This window comes from Lampris incognitus, chromosome 18, assembly GCF_029633865.1.
Source record: "Lampris incognitus isolate fLamInc1 chromosome 18, fLamInc1.hap2, whole genome shotgun sequence".
NCBI lineage: Eukaryota > Metazoa > Chordata > Actinopteri > Lampriformes > Lampridae > Lampris > Lampris incognitus.
Window position 1 is genome coordinate 26812915 of NC_079228.1, and position 18028 is coordinate 26830942.

Sequence of the window (18028 nt, forward strand, 5' to 3'; positions counted from 1 at the left end):
TGCAAAGAGACGGGGATGAAGAGAGAAACGGAGGAGGAGGCAGAGGAGGAGGAAGAGGAGGAGGAGGACAGAAAGAGAGGAACTCCCTCCTAGCAGTGCCAAGTTTGAGGCCGGCCTCTTCTCTCCTGCCATCTCACGTTTTCCTATATGGGCACTCACAAATTAACTCTCAGTCAGTGCAGTGATAGTGTGAGTGGTGGTGGAGCCCCGAGAGTCAAAGAAGTGACGGAAAAAAAGGGATTTTGCCTGGGAAATTCACCAACAACCTTGAACAATACTTCAAACCTCAGATCATCAGGTAAATCTTGCCGTTGAATTGGTATATTTTATAAAAAGCACAAGGTTTTCACTTTGGGTGGAATTAATGACCACTCCCATGCCTTTCCGTTGTTAATGTCTGTTGTTTCTTGTATTCCAAACAAAGGAGTGTTCAGAGCATTTTCAAATACATGCTGCCAGCTCTTATTAGTATATACTATACAGGTACAATTTATTTGACATATCAATCTAATCCTTGAACTTTTCCGTATGACCGAACTCTGCAGGAAAAAAAATGCACTACAAAGAAAATTGTTTTACTTTCCCATGTAAACTTGTCTCTGTCAAGACTGTGTGAGGATTAATATTCATCCTATTGTACACTGTGCCCTCAAAAGCATAAATTTGCTTTTAATAGAAAGGTTTTTCATCATCGTTTCTTTAATTCTTTTTTGATTGTGAAATTTTTTAAACACAGATTTGACTAAAATGTGTGGTGTACCATTTAATGTATGTCTTTCAATGTCATTTTTTACTGTACTTCTGGTCCTATTGTCATTATACTATGTCTGAATATGCATTGCATGACCGTTTTTAATGCTGGTATGTCCCTGCACAAACCAGCACAAATTCCTGTATTTTTTTTTTCTATTCACAGTCATTCTGACTTTGACTCTGGTAACAGAAAGGTGACCATCATGTCTGTGTTTTTATGAAAATAGCCTACAAGCCTACCATGTCAACTCCCATTCAGAAAGGCACTCCTCGAGGTGCAAGCTCACCACTCTCCCCCAACCGCATCACCCGGCTTCAGGAGAAGGAAGACCTCTGCAATCTCAATGATCGCCTGGCCGTCTACATTGACAAGGTTCGATCGCTGGAGGCCGAGAATGCTGGCCTGCGTTTGCGAATCACCGAGTCAGAGACAGAGATCAGCCGTGAGCTGACCGGTTTGAAGGTGGCCTATGAGACTGAGCTGGCTGATGCCCGTCAGACTCTTGACTCTGTGGCCAAGGAGCGGGCACGTCTGCAGCTGGAGCTGGGAAAGCTGAAAGAGGACTATAAGGAACTCAAAGCCAGGTAGATCACAATGTAACTCTCCAATTCAAATTTAAATGGATCTGCTGAAGCGTGTGTGTGTGTAGTGTGAAAATGTTTGTTTGCAGGCATGCATGCCAGTTTATGCATGTTTTGTGGTTTCTTCAGTTTTTGATTCAGAATCTCCGTGGCTTTTTTGGAAGTCTATGATTGACAGTAATCTAAGAGGGCTTTCAGGACCTAACTTTTCCCCCCTGAAGTATTATGTAAGAACGCATCAGGGAACAAAAACTGTGGAACTCAGAGACCATGTCCCTGAAAAAAGAAAAATAACAGGGCAGCATAAACAGTAAAATTACCGAGGACTACATTCTTTTTAAACTAAACATCAGATGCAAGATACCAGCGATCAAGCTATTTTGTGTTTTTGATGATCATGTGAGGAAATTAACAGCTTGGAGGCTCCTGCAACCCCCCTCACTCTGAGCACCAATCTTGTTCATCTAAATTTGAGTGCACGGTGTGTTCAATTTATATTTAGGTGGGAACTCTAACTGCATTATTTATATCCAGTGTAGTCATATCACATAGAAACCACAGTAGCAGAGAGTGGATTCATTTTTTTCTTTTTTTTCTTGGGTATACTTTTCAACTCCTGTGCACTGCCCAGGCCACTCCCTTTGACTGCATACTCTGTCCATTGCTCACGGCAGCACTTTGCTCAGCCTTGAGTCTAACATTTAACTTCCATCCCAGCAAGGCCTTCCCATGCAGCCACATCCAGAGCTTGATGACTAACTCTTTCCTGCCTTTCTCCTCCTTCTCAAAAGTGATCATTACATCCAACAATACGTGGCAGTGTTTGGAGGCTTCCACTCTTGCCTCCATTACTTTTCCATAAATATTGAGACGACGACAGCCGGGTGTTTGGCAACGCCAGGATGTTGCCGTGGCAACGCCTAAGCTAAACACCAACAGTTGTGGCTTGTGGCTACCAGGCGCGTCACATTGGATGTAGATAATTGTGGCCTATGACTCATGCACAGGGCTGGAAACACAGAGACCTTTTCCTCTTTTTTTTCTCTTCTTTTTTTTTAATACTTTGTCTAGGCTTCCATCCTTTTCCCAAAATAGCCCACAGATTTATTTCATCAGACCATGCACAAGAAATGTCAATTTCCACTATCTGCACTTCAAAATGAGTTCTGCATGCAGTACTATTTCAGCATCCGCTTTTCCTTTTTTGCATTGCTATGTTATCATTAAGTGTTGTTATTAAGTGTATTTCTTATGTGTTTTCATCAAGAGTTTTGTTTCTACATTTGTTACTGCACTGTCTAGCTTGCCGGCTCTGCCCTTATTCCACACCTATCCATACTAGAAGATGGATCCATGCCTCTTCTAATGCTCTCCCTGTGGTTTCTCCATTTGATTTGTTAAACGAGTTTTTCCTCATCTGAATCGAGGGTCTAAGCATAGAGGGTGTTGTCCATTATTGTTTACTTTAGCTTCCTATTTCTCACTGTCTGACTGTTAAAGCCCTCAGACTGTAACTGTGATTTAGGGCTTTACAAATAGATTTGACTTCACTTGACAAAAGAAATTCAGTTTTGATTATTATGAAATGAATGCAGTAACCTGCTTTTTCGCCCGATTTTCTGCAATGCTCCCTTTGCAGAAATAGATACCTTGACACATCCGCAGACATGTAACTGAGCTAATCTAAGCCCCTGCCCTTCCTTTTTCCTCAGGAACACAAAGAAGGAGTCTGATTTAGCAGCAGCTTTGCTGAGGCTCAAAGACCTGGAGGCCTTGCTGAACTCCAAAGACGCATCCTTGACAACAGCCTTGGGAGAGAAGCGTAACCTCGAGGTGGAAGGGAGAGACCTGAAGGGCCAGGTTATCAAGGTAAATGCAGCCCGCATGCAAGTTTAAAGCCAGCGGAAACACATCCTGGACAAAGTGCCCCTTCAGTCAGCTCCCAAGAACACCAGCTCTTCTGTGATGCTATTCCAAATAGGCTATCTTACAATGCCCTTTCAGTTTGTGAAATGTATTTGCCTGTTTTAGTTATAATGTGTTGGCAGATGTGAGATTCACAGAGAGAAATTTTCCTTTTTACTTGCACACCTCTACAGCGAGGTCAGAGTGTTAAATTCCGCAGCTAAACAGTGTTACTGGAGTTGGTAGTGGTCCAGACTCTTGCTAAAGGACCTGGGCAGTGTTGATAGAAAGGGTTGTCTCCTCGCTAACTTCATCCCACTGCTGCCCACTTTTGTGCTGCAAACCTGCCAGGAGGATTGTGGATTGCTTTTTACTAACGGCAAACTTCTGTTGTCTTTCACAGCTGGAGACCAGTTTGGGCGATGCCAGGAAGCAGCTACAGGATGAGATGTTGAGGAGGGTAGATGGAGAGAATCGCATCCAGACCCTCAAAGAGGAGCTGGAGTTCCAGAAGAGCCTCTTCTCTGAGGTCAGGCGTCCTGGTGACACTTTTTCTTTTCTTTTTTTTTTTTTTACATCAAAAACATGAACAAACCTGAAAATCTCCCCTTTGTCCCATTTTTATTTCACACCTGTATGTAAATTGAATTAAAATCTAGTTGGTTCTGGTTTTGCATCCCATGGGCGATTCTCCAACAGGAACTGAGAGAGACAAAGCGGCGTCATGAATCTCGTGTGGTTGAGTTGGATAATGGCCACCAGCAAGACTTTGAAAGCAAGCTCTCTGAAGCCCTGATGGAGATACGCTCCCAGCATGAACTGCAGGTTAAAATGTACAAGGACGAGCTTGAGAAGACCTACAATTCCAAGGTATCCCATCAGTCCAACCTAGGTATTTTGTAAAAGGTTTAACAGGAAAACAGATACTCTCTGTCATTGTATTTTTAAAATAAGTTGGAATATAAAAGATTGTCTGAGTGGAGATGTAGATGGCACAACAGACATGGTTTAAAATAGTTTTAATCCATATGGAGCGCTAGACGGGTGGATGGGATGGGACAATAGGAAAATTCAGAGAGTGGCAAGTTGAGTATGTTAAACTGCTGTTGTAGTAATTCATGATTATCGTATTCATTTTCTGACACTCATTTTATTTTTGACACCCATGCATGCGCCACCTACACAGGTTACAATAGATAGTGAAAAGTATGTGCAAATACTATTGGAATCAGATTATCCTCTCTGACTCTAGGTAAGTTCGTCTTTTTTTGTGTGTGTATGTGTGTGTTGCTGTTTCTCTTGTTAGTTGGAGAATGCTCGTCAGTCGGCCGACAGGAACAGTAACTTGGTGGGGGCCGCCCATGAGGAGCTCCAGCAGACACGCACCCGCCTGGAGTCCATGTCCACCCAGCTCAGCCAGCTGCAGAAACAGGTATGCTGCACTTTTAAATGTGCCTGTTATCCATCCATCCATTATCCAAGCTGCTTATCCCAATTGGGATAAGCGGGATGGGGGGGTGCCTGTTATGTGGTTCACATTTGTGTGCTCATCATAGTCTAATCCCTTCAGTATATACTATGTCAATGCAAAGTACCGTGAAAAGCTATTAACGCATACATTTTTAGCATTGGTGGCCTAACATAATAGTAATGATAATAATAATCTTTATTTGTATACTAAGTGTCACACATAAAATATAGTTCGAAGTGCTCAAAGTACAGTACAATAAACAAACAACTGATACAATCAGGCTACTACTGAATAAAAAGTCAATGATGCCTATCCTTATGGAGGCAGTGCCATGCATTACCTACTGACCTTTCACTGACTTTCCCACACATACACATTACATAGAATCCCATTATTCCACATATTCTTTCTCTTTCCCTTCCTTCTCTTTCTGACTCTGATGCTGATTTAGATTCTGCAACTGCACAGGATCACATATCAATTAGTTATAAACACAGAATATGTCCATTTGTCCATGGCTGAAGTCGTTCACTTTGAGCTGCCCTAGAGCAAGTAGTGGGGCCTGAACAGTCCAAGTCCATTTACTCACAAACAATCTTCTTTTGTCTAACGCAGTTGGCAGCCCGTGAGGCAAAGGTGAGGGACCTAGAGGAGGCGTTATCTCGAGAGCGGGACACCTCGCGCCGCCTGCTTGGAGATAAGGACAGGGAGATGGCTGAGATGAGGCAGCGGATGCAACAGCAGCTGGATGAATACCAGGAGCTTCTGGATGTCAAGTTGGCACTTGACATGGAGATATGTGCCTACAGGAAGCTGTTGGAGGGAGAGGAGCAGAGGTGCGGTGTGCCCGTGGTGTGTCCCAGTAGTAAGGGAGACAATCTGCCTTTGAGCAAAACGCTAATTCTCATCCTGAACAAGCTGTTATGGATATGTTAATGCTAAGTAAATATGAAGATTGCAGCAATACTTCTCAAACAGCATGTTTCCAAATAGGCTATCGGTTTGTTTCATGAGCTTCGGTCTGAGGGAAACTGTGAACTTATTCAGTTTGGGTTGAGGGCGGTAAAATTTCTATAATAAAGCCCTGGATGAGAAAATACCCTTAATGTTAAAAGTACTTATATTGTGTCTCATTATTCCTTAAAGAAACCTTGAATGATAATCAACAAATCTGCGCTCATCAGGTAGATAAAGATAATGACAGTAATCCTGCAGCTAGAAAAACATTTTTCTGATACAAAATTTACTCATGCAAAAGCCTGTCTGCTTTCTCTTTGTCAAAGTCCAAAGTCTTCTCATACATTCTCATACATTCATGTGTGTATGTATGACTTCTGACATACATGCATGCATGTATGATGTCTGACTGTGTTACATGCATGTTTGCTTTCTTCTTCATACGCTACCCCTGCCTTCGCTAAATTTACACCTTCCCTCTCTCACGGGTCACATCCATCCCCTCAGGCTGCGTCTGTCCCCCAGCCCTCCACCGACCAGAGTGTCAGGAAGTCGTTCCTCTGGTTCTGATGGACACTCCCGCACCGTCCACTGCACCATTCAGAGTTCCCCCGCCAAGCGCCGCCGCCCCAATGACAATGACAGCGAGGTGTCCAGCTTTACAGGGGGCACTGTCGCCCGGACACGCATCACCCAGCAGGCCTCAGCCAGTGGACGGGTGACCGTGGACGAGGTGGACCAGGATGGGAAATATGTCAGGCTCAGCAACAAAGCTGATGAGGTGAGTAAACACATATGACAGCAAAGTTAATGTAATTGCGATTAAGTTGGATTTTAATTGATTGAGGTAAGGATGGCCAGAACCCACTCAGCATTTTACAAGACATCCTGCCATACTCTCACAAAGTAAGACCTACTAAAACTGAGCACAGCCAGGCCATGCTCAGTTTTAATAGTCTTTATAATCAGTTTTAATAGTCTTCATAATCTTCATGCTCAGTTTTAATAGTCTTCATAATCTTCATAATCTGCAACTGAGTCACTCTGTTGGTGCACATTATGGATGAAACATCACCCATTAAAGACATACTGTAGTTACTGAAGAATGAGAATTACTCGACGTTTCCAGATTTTCTCAGCTAATGGTACAAAAAGTCCAACTCTAATTTATCTAACCATCAAACTACTCCTACAGGACCAGAATTTGGGGAACTGGCAGGTGAAGCGACAAGTGGGATCTGGCACACCCATTTCCTTCAAGTTTCCCTCTAAATTCACCTTAAAAGCAGGCCAGAGAGTCACGGTAAGCGACGCCTGCTTGCAGCTGTATCACAGCTTCACAGCCCCATGATGGAAACAGTTTGATGGATAGTTGAGCTCTGTTTCATGGTTGCCATAGATCTGGGCCTCAGGTGCTGGTGGAAGCCACAATCCTCCCTCTGACCTGATATGGAAGAACCAGGCCTCCTGGGGCACTGGAGACCTCTTCCATACCACTCTGATCAGCGCCAATGGAGAGGTATTTTTATTTATTCTAAAATTTAAATAGCATAGTACTCTAATTATATAACCTAGAAAATGATATATGCTTTTGTCAGGAAAGAATAATCCTAGAAACATTCAGGGTCTGGTGTTAAATCCTTTGTGCTGATAATTAGGGGGCTACACATGAAAGACTAGTTCAACCAAACAGCTTCACCCACTGTTCCACTACATTGAAGGAGAGGACATCAGGCGATGCCATCATAAATCTCCAGAAATCCGGCCTCAAATGGCTTAGTTGGCTGGGAAATTTACTGTGCGAAGAGCGCATACACCTCTTACAGTGTTCATGTAATAATTTATCTTCTGAGCTACGAAGGGTTGCAAATGATTCACAAATGAACCTTATCATGTAATCTTGGATTTCACACAGAGATCGTCCATTAATATTTAAACAGCAATGCAGTGTGTGGTGAAACTTCTGTGTGGGTTTTCCTTCAGGAAATGGCAATGAGGAAGGTCACTCGCACACAGCTGGAAGAGGACGACGATGACATGGTGAGGAAAAAAATGATGTAAAATTGACATCAGGTATCATCAAAAAGTACAGCATAACATAACAATATAACATAACATAACATAACATAACACAAAACAACAGAACAAAAAACAATGTAACATAACAGAGCACAACACAGCAGAACAGCACAGAACATAATATAACGTAACAGAACAGAACACAACAAAACACCACACAACAGAACAGAACATAAAGTAACGTAACATAATGTAACACAACACATCACATCACATTCATAACACAAGATGACACGCCACAACACAACACGACACAACATAATTGATTTAGCAGACAGTTGCAGTATCATGATTGCACATATATTTAGCATAGAGGGAAGGATAACTCTTTGGGGAGGGGAGAGGTTTTATTCCATGCAGTAGGAACAAGAGATCAATTGCTCTCTTCACTATCCTAGGTGGCCCACAGCACATGTGGGGACAGTGAGTACAATCTGCGGAGCCGGACGGTGGTGTGCGGCTCCTGTGGGCTGCCCTCAGACAAGTCCAGCAACTGCTCCGTGTCTTCAGCTTCCCGATCCTTCCGCAGTGGCGGACTTGCCGAGGGGCTTCTCCCACACTCCTATGTCATCAGCACCAGCACACCTCACAAGGTGGGCACTGCAGCAGTATGACCCAACGAGATCAATACATCAATATTTCAGGAAATTGTATCACCATCATCCAAACCACTTATCCTGCTCTCCAGGTCGTGGGGATGCTAGAGCCTATTCCAGCAGTCATTGGGCTGCTGCATGTCTCACCAATTGTATCACTAGATTGGAGAAATTTTGTTTCAGGAAGATATACATCCATTGGGGAAAAAAACATTACTAAGTTAAATTCAACACACAGAAAATCAAAATACCGAGGTTACAGTGGCCTTTAAATCAGCAAACAATCAAATGAGGAGTTTATTTACTGACTGTCCTAGATATATCATAAATTATCTTGACCTTTTTATGTCAGTTATCTTGCAGATGTGCAAATGCTTGATATCTATTTTAATACAAAACTCTCTACATTTTACAAAGAAGTTACAGTAAATGGGATGTAGTGTTTCTATAATTGTTTTTCTGTCCGCTGATTTTATTCTTTCTCTCTCAGAGTGGTGCTAGGATGGAGACCTGTCCAATCATGTGAAGCAGCGGATCTACGTTGGGGCATCCAAACTCAAATATAGTTTAATGATATTCATATACTTTTGATAACAATCAAGATGATGTATACAATGCAAACTTATACTGTTTTGATGATGAATTATGAATGCATACCTATGAAACATTTATTTACTATGAATTGTGTATGGAGAGAACTCCACTGATTTTGATTTCATTGTTTGTTTTATTGAGAATGGGGAAATTACTGCGAGCCACGCTCTAGTGTAACACCATGGTTGGTAAGCTCCCTTAGATATACCAGCCTCTTTCACAAGTCCCAACAATGTTTAGACATTTTTTTTATATTCAGATGGCAAAATTTAAAAAAAAAAAACAAACTCAAAAACCTTTTTGGCTTGGAAAATTATGAAAGTGGTTCAAATCCCAAATCCATAACCTGCATGGACTGAGGACAACAAGTTAGTTTCCTGTATTGCTTGTATTGGAGTTCCATGATTAATTTCATTATCTCCCATTTAAAATCCTCTCAGTAGCATTTACCTTATTCTTTCTGTATCACTTCATTAGCGTTCACAGAACAGTTGGTTCAGATTCACTTAAAATTCACTCAATTTTTAAGTATTGTGAACGCCATACCACATAAATCTCGAGCCCTCGTTCGCAATAAATTCTTTATCGGTGTAGTTTAGTGACTTTTGTTTACTGGAAATTGTTTTCTGATTTTGAATTTAGAAAAAAAACTCTTTTTTACTTAATAAAGTGCTTTGAAACCAGTCTTGTTACTCCTGAAATGTGTATCTGACTGACGTCAATAAACTTGGATCACATTTCAAGAAAGCTGCCCCCTTTGTCTGATGAATATAATATGATGTTTGAGTCACTGATAAATTGATTAATTGGTAGAGTGCCTTTTTTATTACGTGTAGAATAATACTCTTTTTTCAACAAAACGTGCTGTTAAGTCAAGTATGAGAACGTCTGTCTCTCGTTTCTCAGAGGCATGCTTAGTAGTCTGTTGCCCTGTGGCGGCCTGGCGGCCTGTCCAGGGTGTCTCCCCGCTTGCCTGCCGCCCAGTGACAGCTGGGAAAGGCTCCAGCATCCCCGTGACCGCGAGAGCAAGATAAGCGGTTTGGGTAATGGATGAGTTTTCCACGCTGTTTGCGCTCTCGTCGAGAACTTTTATTTTAAAATGGGGATCTTTTATTTTGAAATCTGTATCTATTCCAAACCCGGAAGTATTTTTCGTTGGTCTAGGGGAGATAAACTCTGGAAGCCTGTCCTGCAAAGGTTCCTACGCGTTACTAAAGTACATAATTCAATTTGTGCATAGTGTTTTTGCCTCTCCACATAGGTTAAGGTGCATTCAAAGGCATTTGCCAGGAGAACTAACGTTTGGTGAAAGTTTCCGATCGTTTTTCTAGAAATAGATGTACATGGCATGTGAGTTCTTAACAGTGCTTTTCGGTGCAGTAACGTTGCAGTCTGTTTGCTACTTTCGACCTCAACAGGCTTTATTTTAGGTTTGCTAATAATTGAATGTACACAGCTACCGTTTTTCTCTCAACAAGCCGGTTGTTCTTCAATACCTCTGCCACAGTCTGTCAAGTCAAGGGAGACTTATTTGTACATCCTTGAGTCATAGTTTAGTCTCAGAGGGCTTTACAATCACATTACATTCTGTGCAATGTACGAAGTATGTTGCTCAGACTGTAATGTCACCGTCATTATTAATGATTATGTGTGTTTGGGTGTTTGATCCAGCTGGATGCTGAGTCTTCGGGCTCTGGTTGGGATTGGGCTCTTGGTGACGTCACGGGCCACCAGAGGACTCGCGCAGAGGGGGACTTGTCCCTTGGCCAGTGCGACAAACAACCACAAGGACTGTTTCAGTAGTCGACAAACTTCAACCATGGCCCAGTCGATTAAATACCTTGGGTATGAGATTTACACTTAGTTTATTGTGAAATATTACAGAGGGAAAGAGAAAATGTGACTGAATGTGTATTTTGTATGTGCATGTAAGTAAGGGACTGAGCGAGGGACTATGAACAAGCCAAGAAAAAAAGTTTATAACAAGGGCTGTGCAGTAATTCAAGATGATCTTTTATCGTCATTCAGTTACATTGGGATGAAATTCTGATATCGTCATATCTTGATACATGTTTTTGTTTCTATGATAATGAGAATCTATTATCTTAAATCTCTTATGGAATTAGGTCAAGAATATTTGTGGGGGTATTATTCGAAACTAATTTTGGTTAGACGTTGTACTTTATATTAACAAACAGTTCAATGTGATGCACCTCAGTTGGACCCTTAAACATGGTATTTTTGTATTTGTAAGCATATACAAAGTCAAATTTACTGGTATAGCCCAAAATCACAAGATAGTCTCCAAAGGGCAATACAATCAGTGCAATATACATCAGTATATGATGCCCTCCATATATTGTGATATGCTATATCTATCCATCCATTATCCAAACTGCTTATCCTGCTCATATCCATATCATGTAAAATTACCCATGATTATTATGATGATAATCTTTCTGCTGAGCTAAGACAAGCTAAGTCTTCAGCTTCTTTTAAATCTCGTCTTAAAACTTTTCTTTTTATGAAAGCTTTTACAAACGTTTGATATTTGTTTTTATTTTTACTGTTTTTAATTTTACTCTTATTTGATCTTACTCTTATTCCTGCCTTGTCAGGTTTATCTGTATTTTTTATTTTTTTGTGAAGCACTTTGTAACATTGTTTTAGAAAGGTGCTATATAAATAAAATTATTATTATTATTATTATTATATTTTCCATATCAGCCAGCACTTTGTACAACTATGTCCCCGGTTACAAATGTGGTCGTGTATGCATCATATGTGAGCATAGCTGAATGCATAACTGTTCATGTTAAATCCTGAACTCCAGTTGCTTCTGTTTCACAGGCAGGAGGAGGCCCAGCACATAGATGAGGAGCTCTTTGGTGAATACGGCTTCAGTGTGGACCAGCTGATGGAGCTAGCCGGGCTTAGCTGTGCCACAGCAGTCGCTAGGGTGAGATTCCTGAAGGAACATTAGTTCCCAGAAAATGTAGTTTTCCAGGTGGTGCTGCGGAGAGCATGTGCTAACGCGTGTTACTTTTAACTGGGTGCTCAATTCATAACGTACTCTTAGGCCCGAGTTTTGAACCGGGGGGGGGGGGGGCTAAGAGTACACCTGTTGCCATCTAACAATGCTGTGATTGCAGACATTCCCAAATCCTCTCTGAAGAGTACACATGGCCATTGTAATTCTAGTTAATGGTCACGCCCATATTTGCATATGAAACTGATCGTTGGTTTTGGTCGTTATGCAACTGTATTGTTTATAACGGTTGGGAATACCAGCAGTCAGTTCTGACTGAAGAAGTCACTTAGATGAGTGATGAAACATATCTGACATTAAACGTATCCAGATGAACTGATTCAACTTTCTTTGAATCAGCAGTTGAGACAAACTCCAAGTAACCTGTAATTTTTTGAGTAAATTTGATTTATTAAGTACATTCAATGATGATGAATTGGTGTATATACACCCATGTCTGGACAGCGCACACACAAGCACACCTCTGATTGAATTGTTTAAATCAAAGAAATACTTTAAGTGCTTCGTCTTGAACCATCACTCCGTTGCTGCTGAAATCCCAGACTGTCAAAATGAATAGGAATGTCAATCTGCTCTGTTGATTAATGATTTTAAAATATTTTTGTATTCATTTCAAACTTCTCTTTGTTCCAGGGCTACCCAGTCACTTCTCTGGTCAAGGCCAGACCTACATTGCTCGTGATTTGTGGACCAGGTAACAATGGAGGCGATGGCTTGGTCTGCGCTAGACATCTGAAGCTGTTTGTGAGTGTTTCCACCTCAATTTCCAACTCCTTTGAGACAGCTCTTAATGTCAAAGAAAAAAAAAAAGAACAGTGCTGTGAAAAAGTATTTTCCCCCTTCCTGATTTCCTCCATTTCTGTATATTTGTCACCCCGAATGGTTTTAGATCTTCATTCAAAATGTAATATAAGACAAGGAGAACCCGTGTAAACACAAAATACAATTTTTAAATGATCATTTCACTTATTGAGGGAAACAAGTTATTGAACAACATATCATCCACGTGAAACGTAATTGCCCCGGCGAACTTGATAACGGGTTGTGCCACCTTTAGTAACAACAATTGCAACCAAATGCTTCTTATAATTGGAGATCAGTCTTTCACATCGCTGTGGAGGAATTTGCGCTTGCTCTTCTTTGCAGAATTGCTGTAATTCAGCAACATTGGAGGGTTTTCGTGCGTGAACTGCTTGTTTAAGGTCATGCCACAGCATCTTGATGGGGTTCAAGTCAGGACTTTGACTAGGCCACTCCAAAGCCTTAATTTTGTTTGTTTTGAGCCTTTTTGAGGTGGATTCACTCTTGTGTTTTGGGTCATTGTTGTGCTGCGTAGCACAATTACACTTAAGCTTCAGATCACAGACTGATGAGCGGACATTCTCCTTCTGGATGTTCTGGCAGAGAGCAGAATTCATGGTTCCTGCAATAATGGCAAGTCTTCCAGGCCCTGAGGCAGTAAAGCATCCCCACACCATCACACCACCACCATGTTTGACTGTTGGTATAATGTTCATATTGTGAAATGCTGTGTTTGCTCTATGCCAGACATAACAGGACCTGCCTTCCAAAAAGTTCCACTTTTGACTCGTCTGTCCACAGAACATTATCCCCAAAGGCTTGGGGGTCAGTGTGCTTTTTTTTCAAATGTGAGACGAGCGCCAATGTTTCTCTAAGTTGGCAGTGGTTTGCCTCTTGCAACTTTTCCATGAATTCCATTTTTGCCCAGTCTCTTTCTTATTGTTGAATCATGAACGATGACCTTAGCTGAGGCTAGAGAAGCCTGCAGTTGTTTAAATGTTGTCTTGTTTTTTTATTTTTTTATTGTTATGGCTTTCTGGATTAGCCGTCGCTGCGCCCTTGGAGGAATTTCGGTAGCCTGGCCACTCCTGGGAAGATTCCCCACTATTCCAAGTTTCCTCCATAAGGAGACAATGGCTGTCACTGTGGTTCGCTGGAGTACCAGGGTATTCTAGACCTATATACCTTAACAATTTTTTTCGCATCTCTTCTGGAATTTCTTTTGATGGCAGCAGAGTGTGCTGCTTGTTGAGACCCTGTAGCCTACTTCACATTGATGGTAAGATTTTATGTAAATCCCATTTAGATTCAGCATGGGGCTGGCAGTAATCAGGCCTGGGTGTGTCTGCTCTAATTGAATCCAATGATCAATTAAATTGAAATTAATTTATCAATTTAAATTGATCAGTAAATTCAATGATCAATTAAATTAAATTGGTTGATTTTTTTGTTTTTTAAGTAACTAAGGGGGCAATTACTTTCTCACACAGGGTTAGTTGGTGGTTGGATAAGTTTTCTCCCTTTTAAAAAATAAAAACTGAATTTTGTGTTTAATTAGGTTCTCTACTTCGGTTCTCCACGTCTCATGTTACATTTTGTAATAAAAGATATAACATAATATCTGAAACAATTAAGTGTGACAAATATGCAAAAATAGAGGAAATCAGGAAGGGGGCAAATACTTTTTCACAGCACCGTATATAACATGTTGGATTAGTGCCCCCTCGATGAATTCAGTGATCTTCACTTCAAATGGCCCAGCAGAAAACTATTACCAGCTGTATGGCTCAGTAAATTGCTGAGGCGGCATTTTAATCCAGCGCTTCTTTTTGTTGTGTATCTATGTTTCACTACTTTTTCTATCACATGTAATGCTTGGTCTGGTCGTTTTGCATGGATAGTACACTATCTCCTTGTTAGGTAATTATTTTAACTGTTAGAGGGCAATTCACTTTTATTGATCCAAAGAGGTCAGACAATTTTTTTTGTTATTATTTACAATGACAACTTGACTTTGGAATTGGTACTATGCTTTGATGGTGTTATGATAAACTAATGCGATGGAGACAATTACATTTTAAGGTAATTTCACATCAGGCACGGCGTTATGGGTGGGCCTGACGGTCCTAGGCCCGCCCACTTTTCACCAGGCCCACCCTACAATTTTCCTACCCCAAAAAAATTTTTTTTTCTTTTTTTACAAATTTTCATTTAGTCATAAATGATTCGAAATCAGCCAATAATCGCATGATTTTGTGCTAAGAATAGTTTTTATAAACATAATTTTATATGTTGATGTTCATGCGCAAGCAAGTTCATGAGACACGCATGTCTTTACATGACAGATAACATTATGAGCGAGTTCTAAATACTGGCTCGCTGCTCTGCTCGCATTACGCAGGCGTCCCAATTCAATTCATTTAAACCTCCTTCCCAAAGGGGACTTTGCATGCCCTACGCAACGCTGTAATACCAAACTGCACCACTCTAGGTAGCGCGTAGGGTGGGTATTGGGACAGGGCCTTTGATTGGGCTGTGGTTGCTGGCCACAGACCTGTTGCGCCCTCTATTGGTCGGTCAGTGATTGAATTATAGTTCAAAATGGTCACTCACTGGCTTTCAACATTGGCAAGTGATGGTACTGCTGCTGTTCAAGCAATATATATTTTGCACTGAGTCATTTTTAACATTTTGGCTCATTTTGTCAATGTAGCATGAATTATGAGGGGTTTTTTGTGATTACATTTGTTATTCTATCTAGCTCGATTTTGGTCTCAAAATGCACCAAATTGATGCATTTAAAATATCAATATTGAAAAATTTTCTTCCGGGGGAGCATGCCCCCGGACCCCCCTAGGGAATTCCAGGCCCATCCATAATTGGCCTGGCCCACCCAAAACTGAAATCCTGGAGCCGTGCCTGTTTCACATGTGTTAGTAGCCTGTTTATTTGCTGCTAATCTCTGAACAGTCTCCTGTATTTGCTTACAGGGTTATGAGCCCACCATACTGTACCCCAAACGGCCAAACAAACCACTCTTCCAGGGCCTGACCACCCAGTGTGAGAAGATGGAGATTCCTTTCCTGACTGAGATGCCTGAGGTATGGTAGTTTATCAGATCTTCAGCACCACTTTGCCCTTGCATTTATGTAGTTACTTTAATTGCTGCCCTGTTGGAGCTAAAAGATAAGTCAATGCATGTAAAAAAAAAAAAAAAACCAAACCTCTATGAGCTTTGATTCGTGCAACTTTACTATTTGTTTTTGAACTGTGATAGATAGATGGTATTATTGTTGAGGCGATGTACAGTGGCAAACTTTTTTAAACGTTAATCAGAATCATGTTTATTGGCCATGTAGGTTTGCCAGCCTCATGGCTCTCTCTGTGTACTTAACATAGAATAACAACACGGCAACACAACAATCTTCAGATACATGCACAAGGATTGAATTGCACAGGCGAAATAAGAGGTGATAAGGTGCAATGCTTAAAATGTATGAAAATTAATAAAATGTCTGCATAGGCCGAAGTGATTGATGGAGCTTACAACCTGGTGATAGACGCGATATTTGGCTTCAGCTTCAAGGGGGCTGTGAGAGAGCCTTTTGGTGCCATCCTGGATGTGTTAAAGAAGACCACTGTGCCCATAGCCAGCATTGACATCCCTTCTGGTAGGCTCCAGCAAATAACTTGAACATTTTCAGAGGGAATAAGATGGATTTCCACAACAAGACTATCATTATGGGCAGCACGGTGGTGCAGTGGTTAGCGTGGTTGCCTCACAGCAAGAAGGTCCTGGGTTCAAGCCCCGGGGTAGTCCAAACTTGGGGGTCATCCTCTGTGTGGAGTTTGCATGTTCTCCCCGTGTCTGCACGGGTTTCCTCTGGGGGCTCCGGTTTCCTCCCACAGTCCAAAGACATGTAGGTCAGGTGAATCAGCCATACTAAATTGTCCCCAGGTATGAATGTGTGTGTGTATGTCGGCCCTGTGTGATGGCCTGGCGGCCTGTCCAGGGTGTCTCCCCGCCTGCCGCCCAGTGATTGACTGCTGGGATAGGCTCCAGCATCTCCGCGACCCTGAGAGTAGGTTAAGCGGTTCGGGTTAATGGATGAATGGATGAAATGTCATTACATCTGTTGTTCAGATGCTGAGGTGTTGACCTTTGACTACATTATCACTGATTGTTAATAATGCGGTGCTATTGTCACATATTGTACTTTGTGCTAGTTAAGAAGATTGACTAATCGTCACTTTCAGGTCACATTTAAATATCTACATTTTCATTCTTAGCCAGTCATTTTGAAAGCAAATACATCCACAACCATAATGAGAAGTTTTTTTTCTCTCAACAATATTAGGTATGTTTATTTTAGCAGTTAAGCTTTCCCTATTTTATTTGGGATCACAGTATCGTCTTCTTTCTTTCTTTTTTTTTTGAAAGGTTGGGATGTGGAGCAAGGAAGCACAGGGGGACTCCAGCCCGATATGCTCATCTCCCTCACTGCCCCGAAGAAGTCAGCCTCCCTGTTCAGAGGTCGGTACCACTATCTGGGAGGGCGGTTTGTCCCACCCGCCCTGGAGAAGAAGTACCAGCTTAATCTGCCCGAGTACCCTGACACTGACTGTGTGTTAAAGCTTTAGAGGTGCCGGCTGGTTAAGAGAATGAGTTAGGCAAATTCGGTTAACAGTGTTTTAAGGAGTGAAATTGTATAAATGTTGCCAGATTATCACATTACTGTGAATCAAGTCAAGTTGTCAAATGATTCAGATTCATGATGAGAGGTTACCATTTCTGACCTTGCGGTTGGTTGGGCTAAATATCTCTAATAGCGAACTTCATGTGAGAACGATTTTCTATTTATTTTTTTTTTGATAGGAGTCATCACAACTAACCGACTCCCTTCACAGCGTGGTGGCTTTAGCGATCTTTGCAAAAGTTTCTCATCCATTATGTGTAGTTTGGAATATTTGAGATTTTCTGCGACAATGACCCACCCCACTGTTTTTCCACTTTTTGCTAATCATCTGTTCAACATATTCAGATGCTGACATGCTGCCAAATAAAAGTAAAGTTCTCACAATGGAAAAGCATTATCATTAAAAAAAGACATCTAAACCACTTCTATTCTGTTTTTATTTGCACAGTTTTTATTTGCACATCTTAAGACTTCATTGAATGTACAACTAGCAAGACTTAATTAAACCAGGAAGACAGTCTATTGTAGTCTATCACATTCTATT

General features: G+C 41.3%; 2 protein-coding genes across 5 annotated transcripts; both read left to right on the top strand.

The window, feature by feature from the left end:
* The first annotated feature begins 1 nt into the window (after nt 1).
* On the top strand, nt 2-9668 carry LOC130128202 (lamin-A-like). The gene is made up of 13 exons (XM_056297823.1): nt 2-298; nt 981-1338; nt 3048-3204; nt 3644-3769; nt 3940-4110; nt 4547-4672; nt 5327-5547; nt 6176-6449; nt 6864-6971; nt 7068-7187; nt 7652-7708; nt 8146-8340; nt 8834-9668. The coding sequence occupies exons 1-13, from the start codon at nt 148-150 to the stop codon at nt 8867-8869; spliced, it is 2100 nt and encodes a 699-aa protein (XP_056153798.1). The 5' UTR covers nt 2-147; the 3' UTR covers nt 8870-9668.
* Nucleotides 9669-9966: 298 nt separating this feature from the next.
* naxe (NAD(P)HX epimerase) lies at nt 9967-17917 on the top strand. Of its 4 annotated transcripts, none has more exons than XM_056298229.1 (7): nt 9967-9980; nt 10609-10782; nt 11788-11896; nt 12620-12730; nt 15778-15888; nt 16311-16458; nt 17229-17917. In XM_056298229.1, the coding sequence occupies exons 2-7, from the start codon at nt 10613-10615 to the stop codon at nt 17426-17428; spliced, it is 849 nt and encodes a 282-aa protein (XP_056154204.1). In that variant the 5' UTR covers nt 9967-9980; nt 10609-10612; the 3' UTR covers nt 17429-17917. The 4 variants fall into 4 exon arrangements, with proteins under 4 accessions (XP_056154204.1, XP_056154201.1, XP_056154202.1 ...); XM_056298226.1 differs by lacking the exon at nt 9967-9980 and adding an exon at nt 10106-10153 and having other exon boundaries at nt 17229-17916; XM_056298227.1 differs by lacking the exon at nt 9967-9980 and adding an exon at nt 10112-10134 and having other exon boundaries at nt 17229-17916.
* Nucleotides 17918-18028: the final 111 nt, after the last annotated feature.

Excerpts from the sequence above, each read along its gene's own strand:
- naxe (XM_056298229.1), top strand. The coding sequence starts at position 10,613 with ATGCTGAGTCTTCGGGCTCTGGTTGGGATTGGGCTCTTGGTGACGTCA. Across the intron at positions 10,783-11,787 it reads CAGTCGATTAAATACCTTGG|GCAGGAGGAGGCCCAGCACA; the intron begins GTATGAGATTTA and ends TCTGTTTCACAG. Across the intron at positions 15,889-16,310 it reads TCCTGACTGAGATGCCTGAG|GCCGAAGTGATTGATGGAGC; the intron begins GTATGGTAGTTT and ends ATGTCTGCATAG.
- LOC130128202 (XM_056297823.1), top strand. The coding sequence starts at position 148 with ATGGGCACTCACAAATTAACTCTCAGTCAGTGCAGTGATAGTGTGAGT. Across the intron at positions 7,709-8,145 it reads AAGAGGACGACGATGACATG|GTGGCCCACAGCACATGTGG; the intron begins GTGAGGAAAAAA and ends TCACTATCCTAG. Across the intron at positions 8,341-8,833 it reads GCACCAGCACACCTCACAAG|AGTGGTGCTAGGATGGAGAC; the intron begins GTGGGCACTGCA and ends TTTCTCTCTCAG.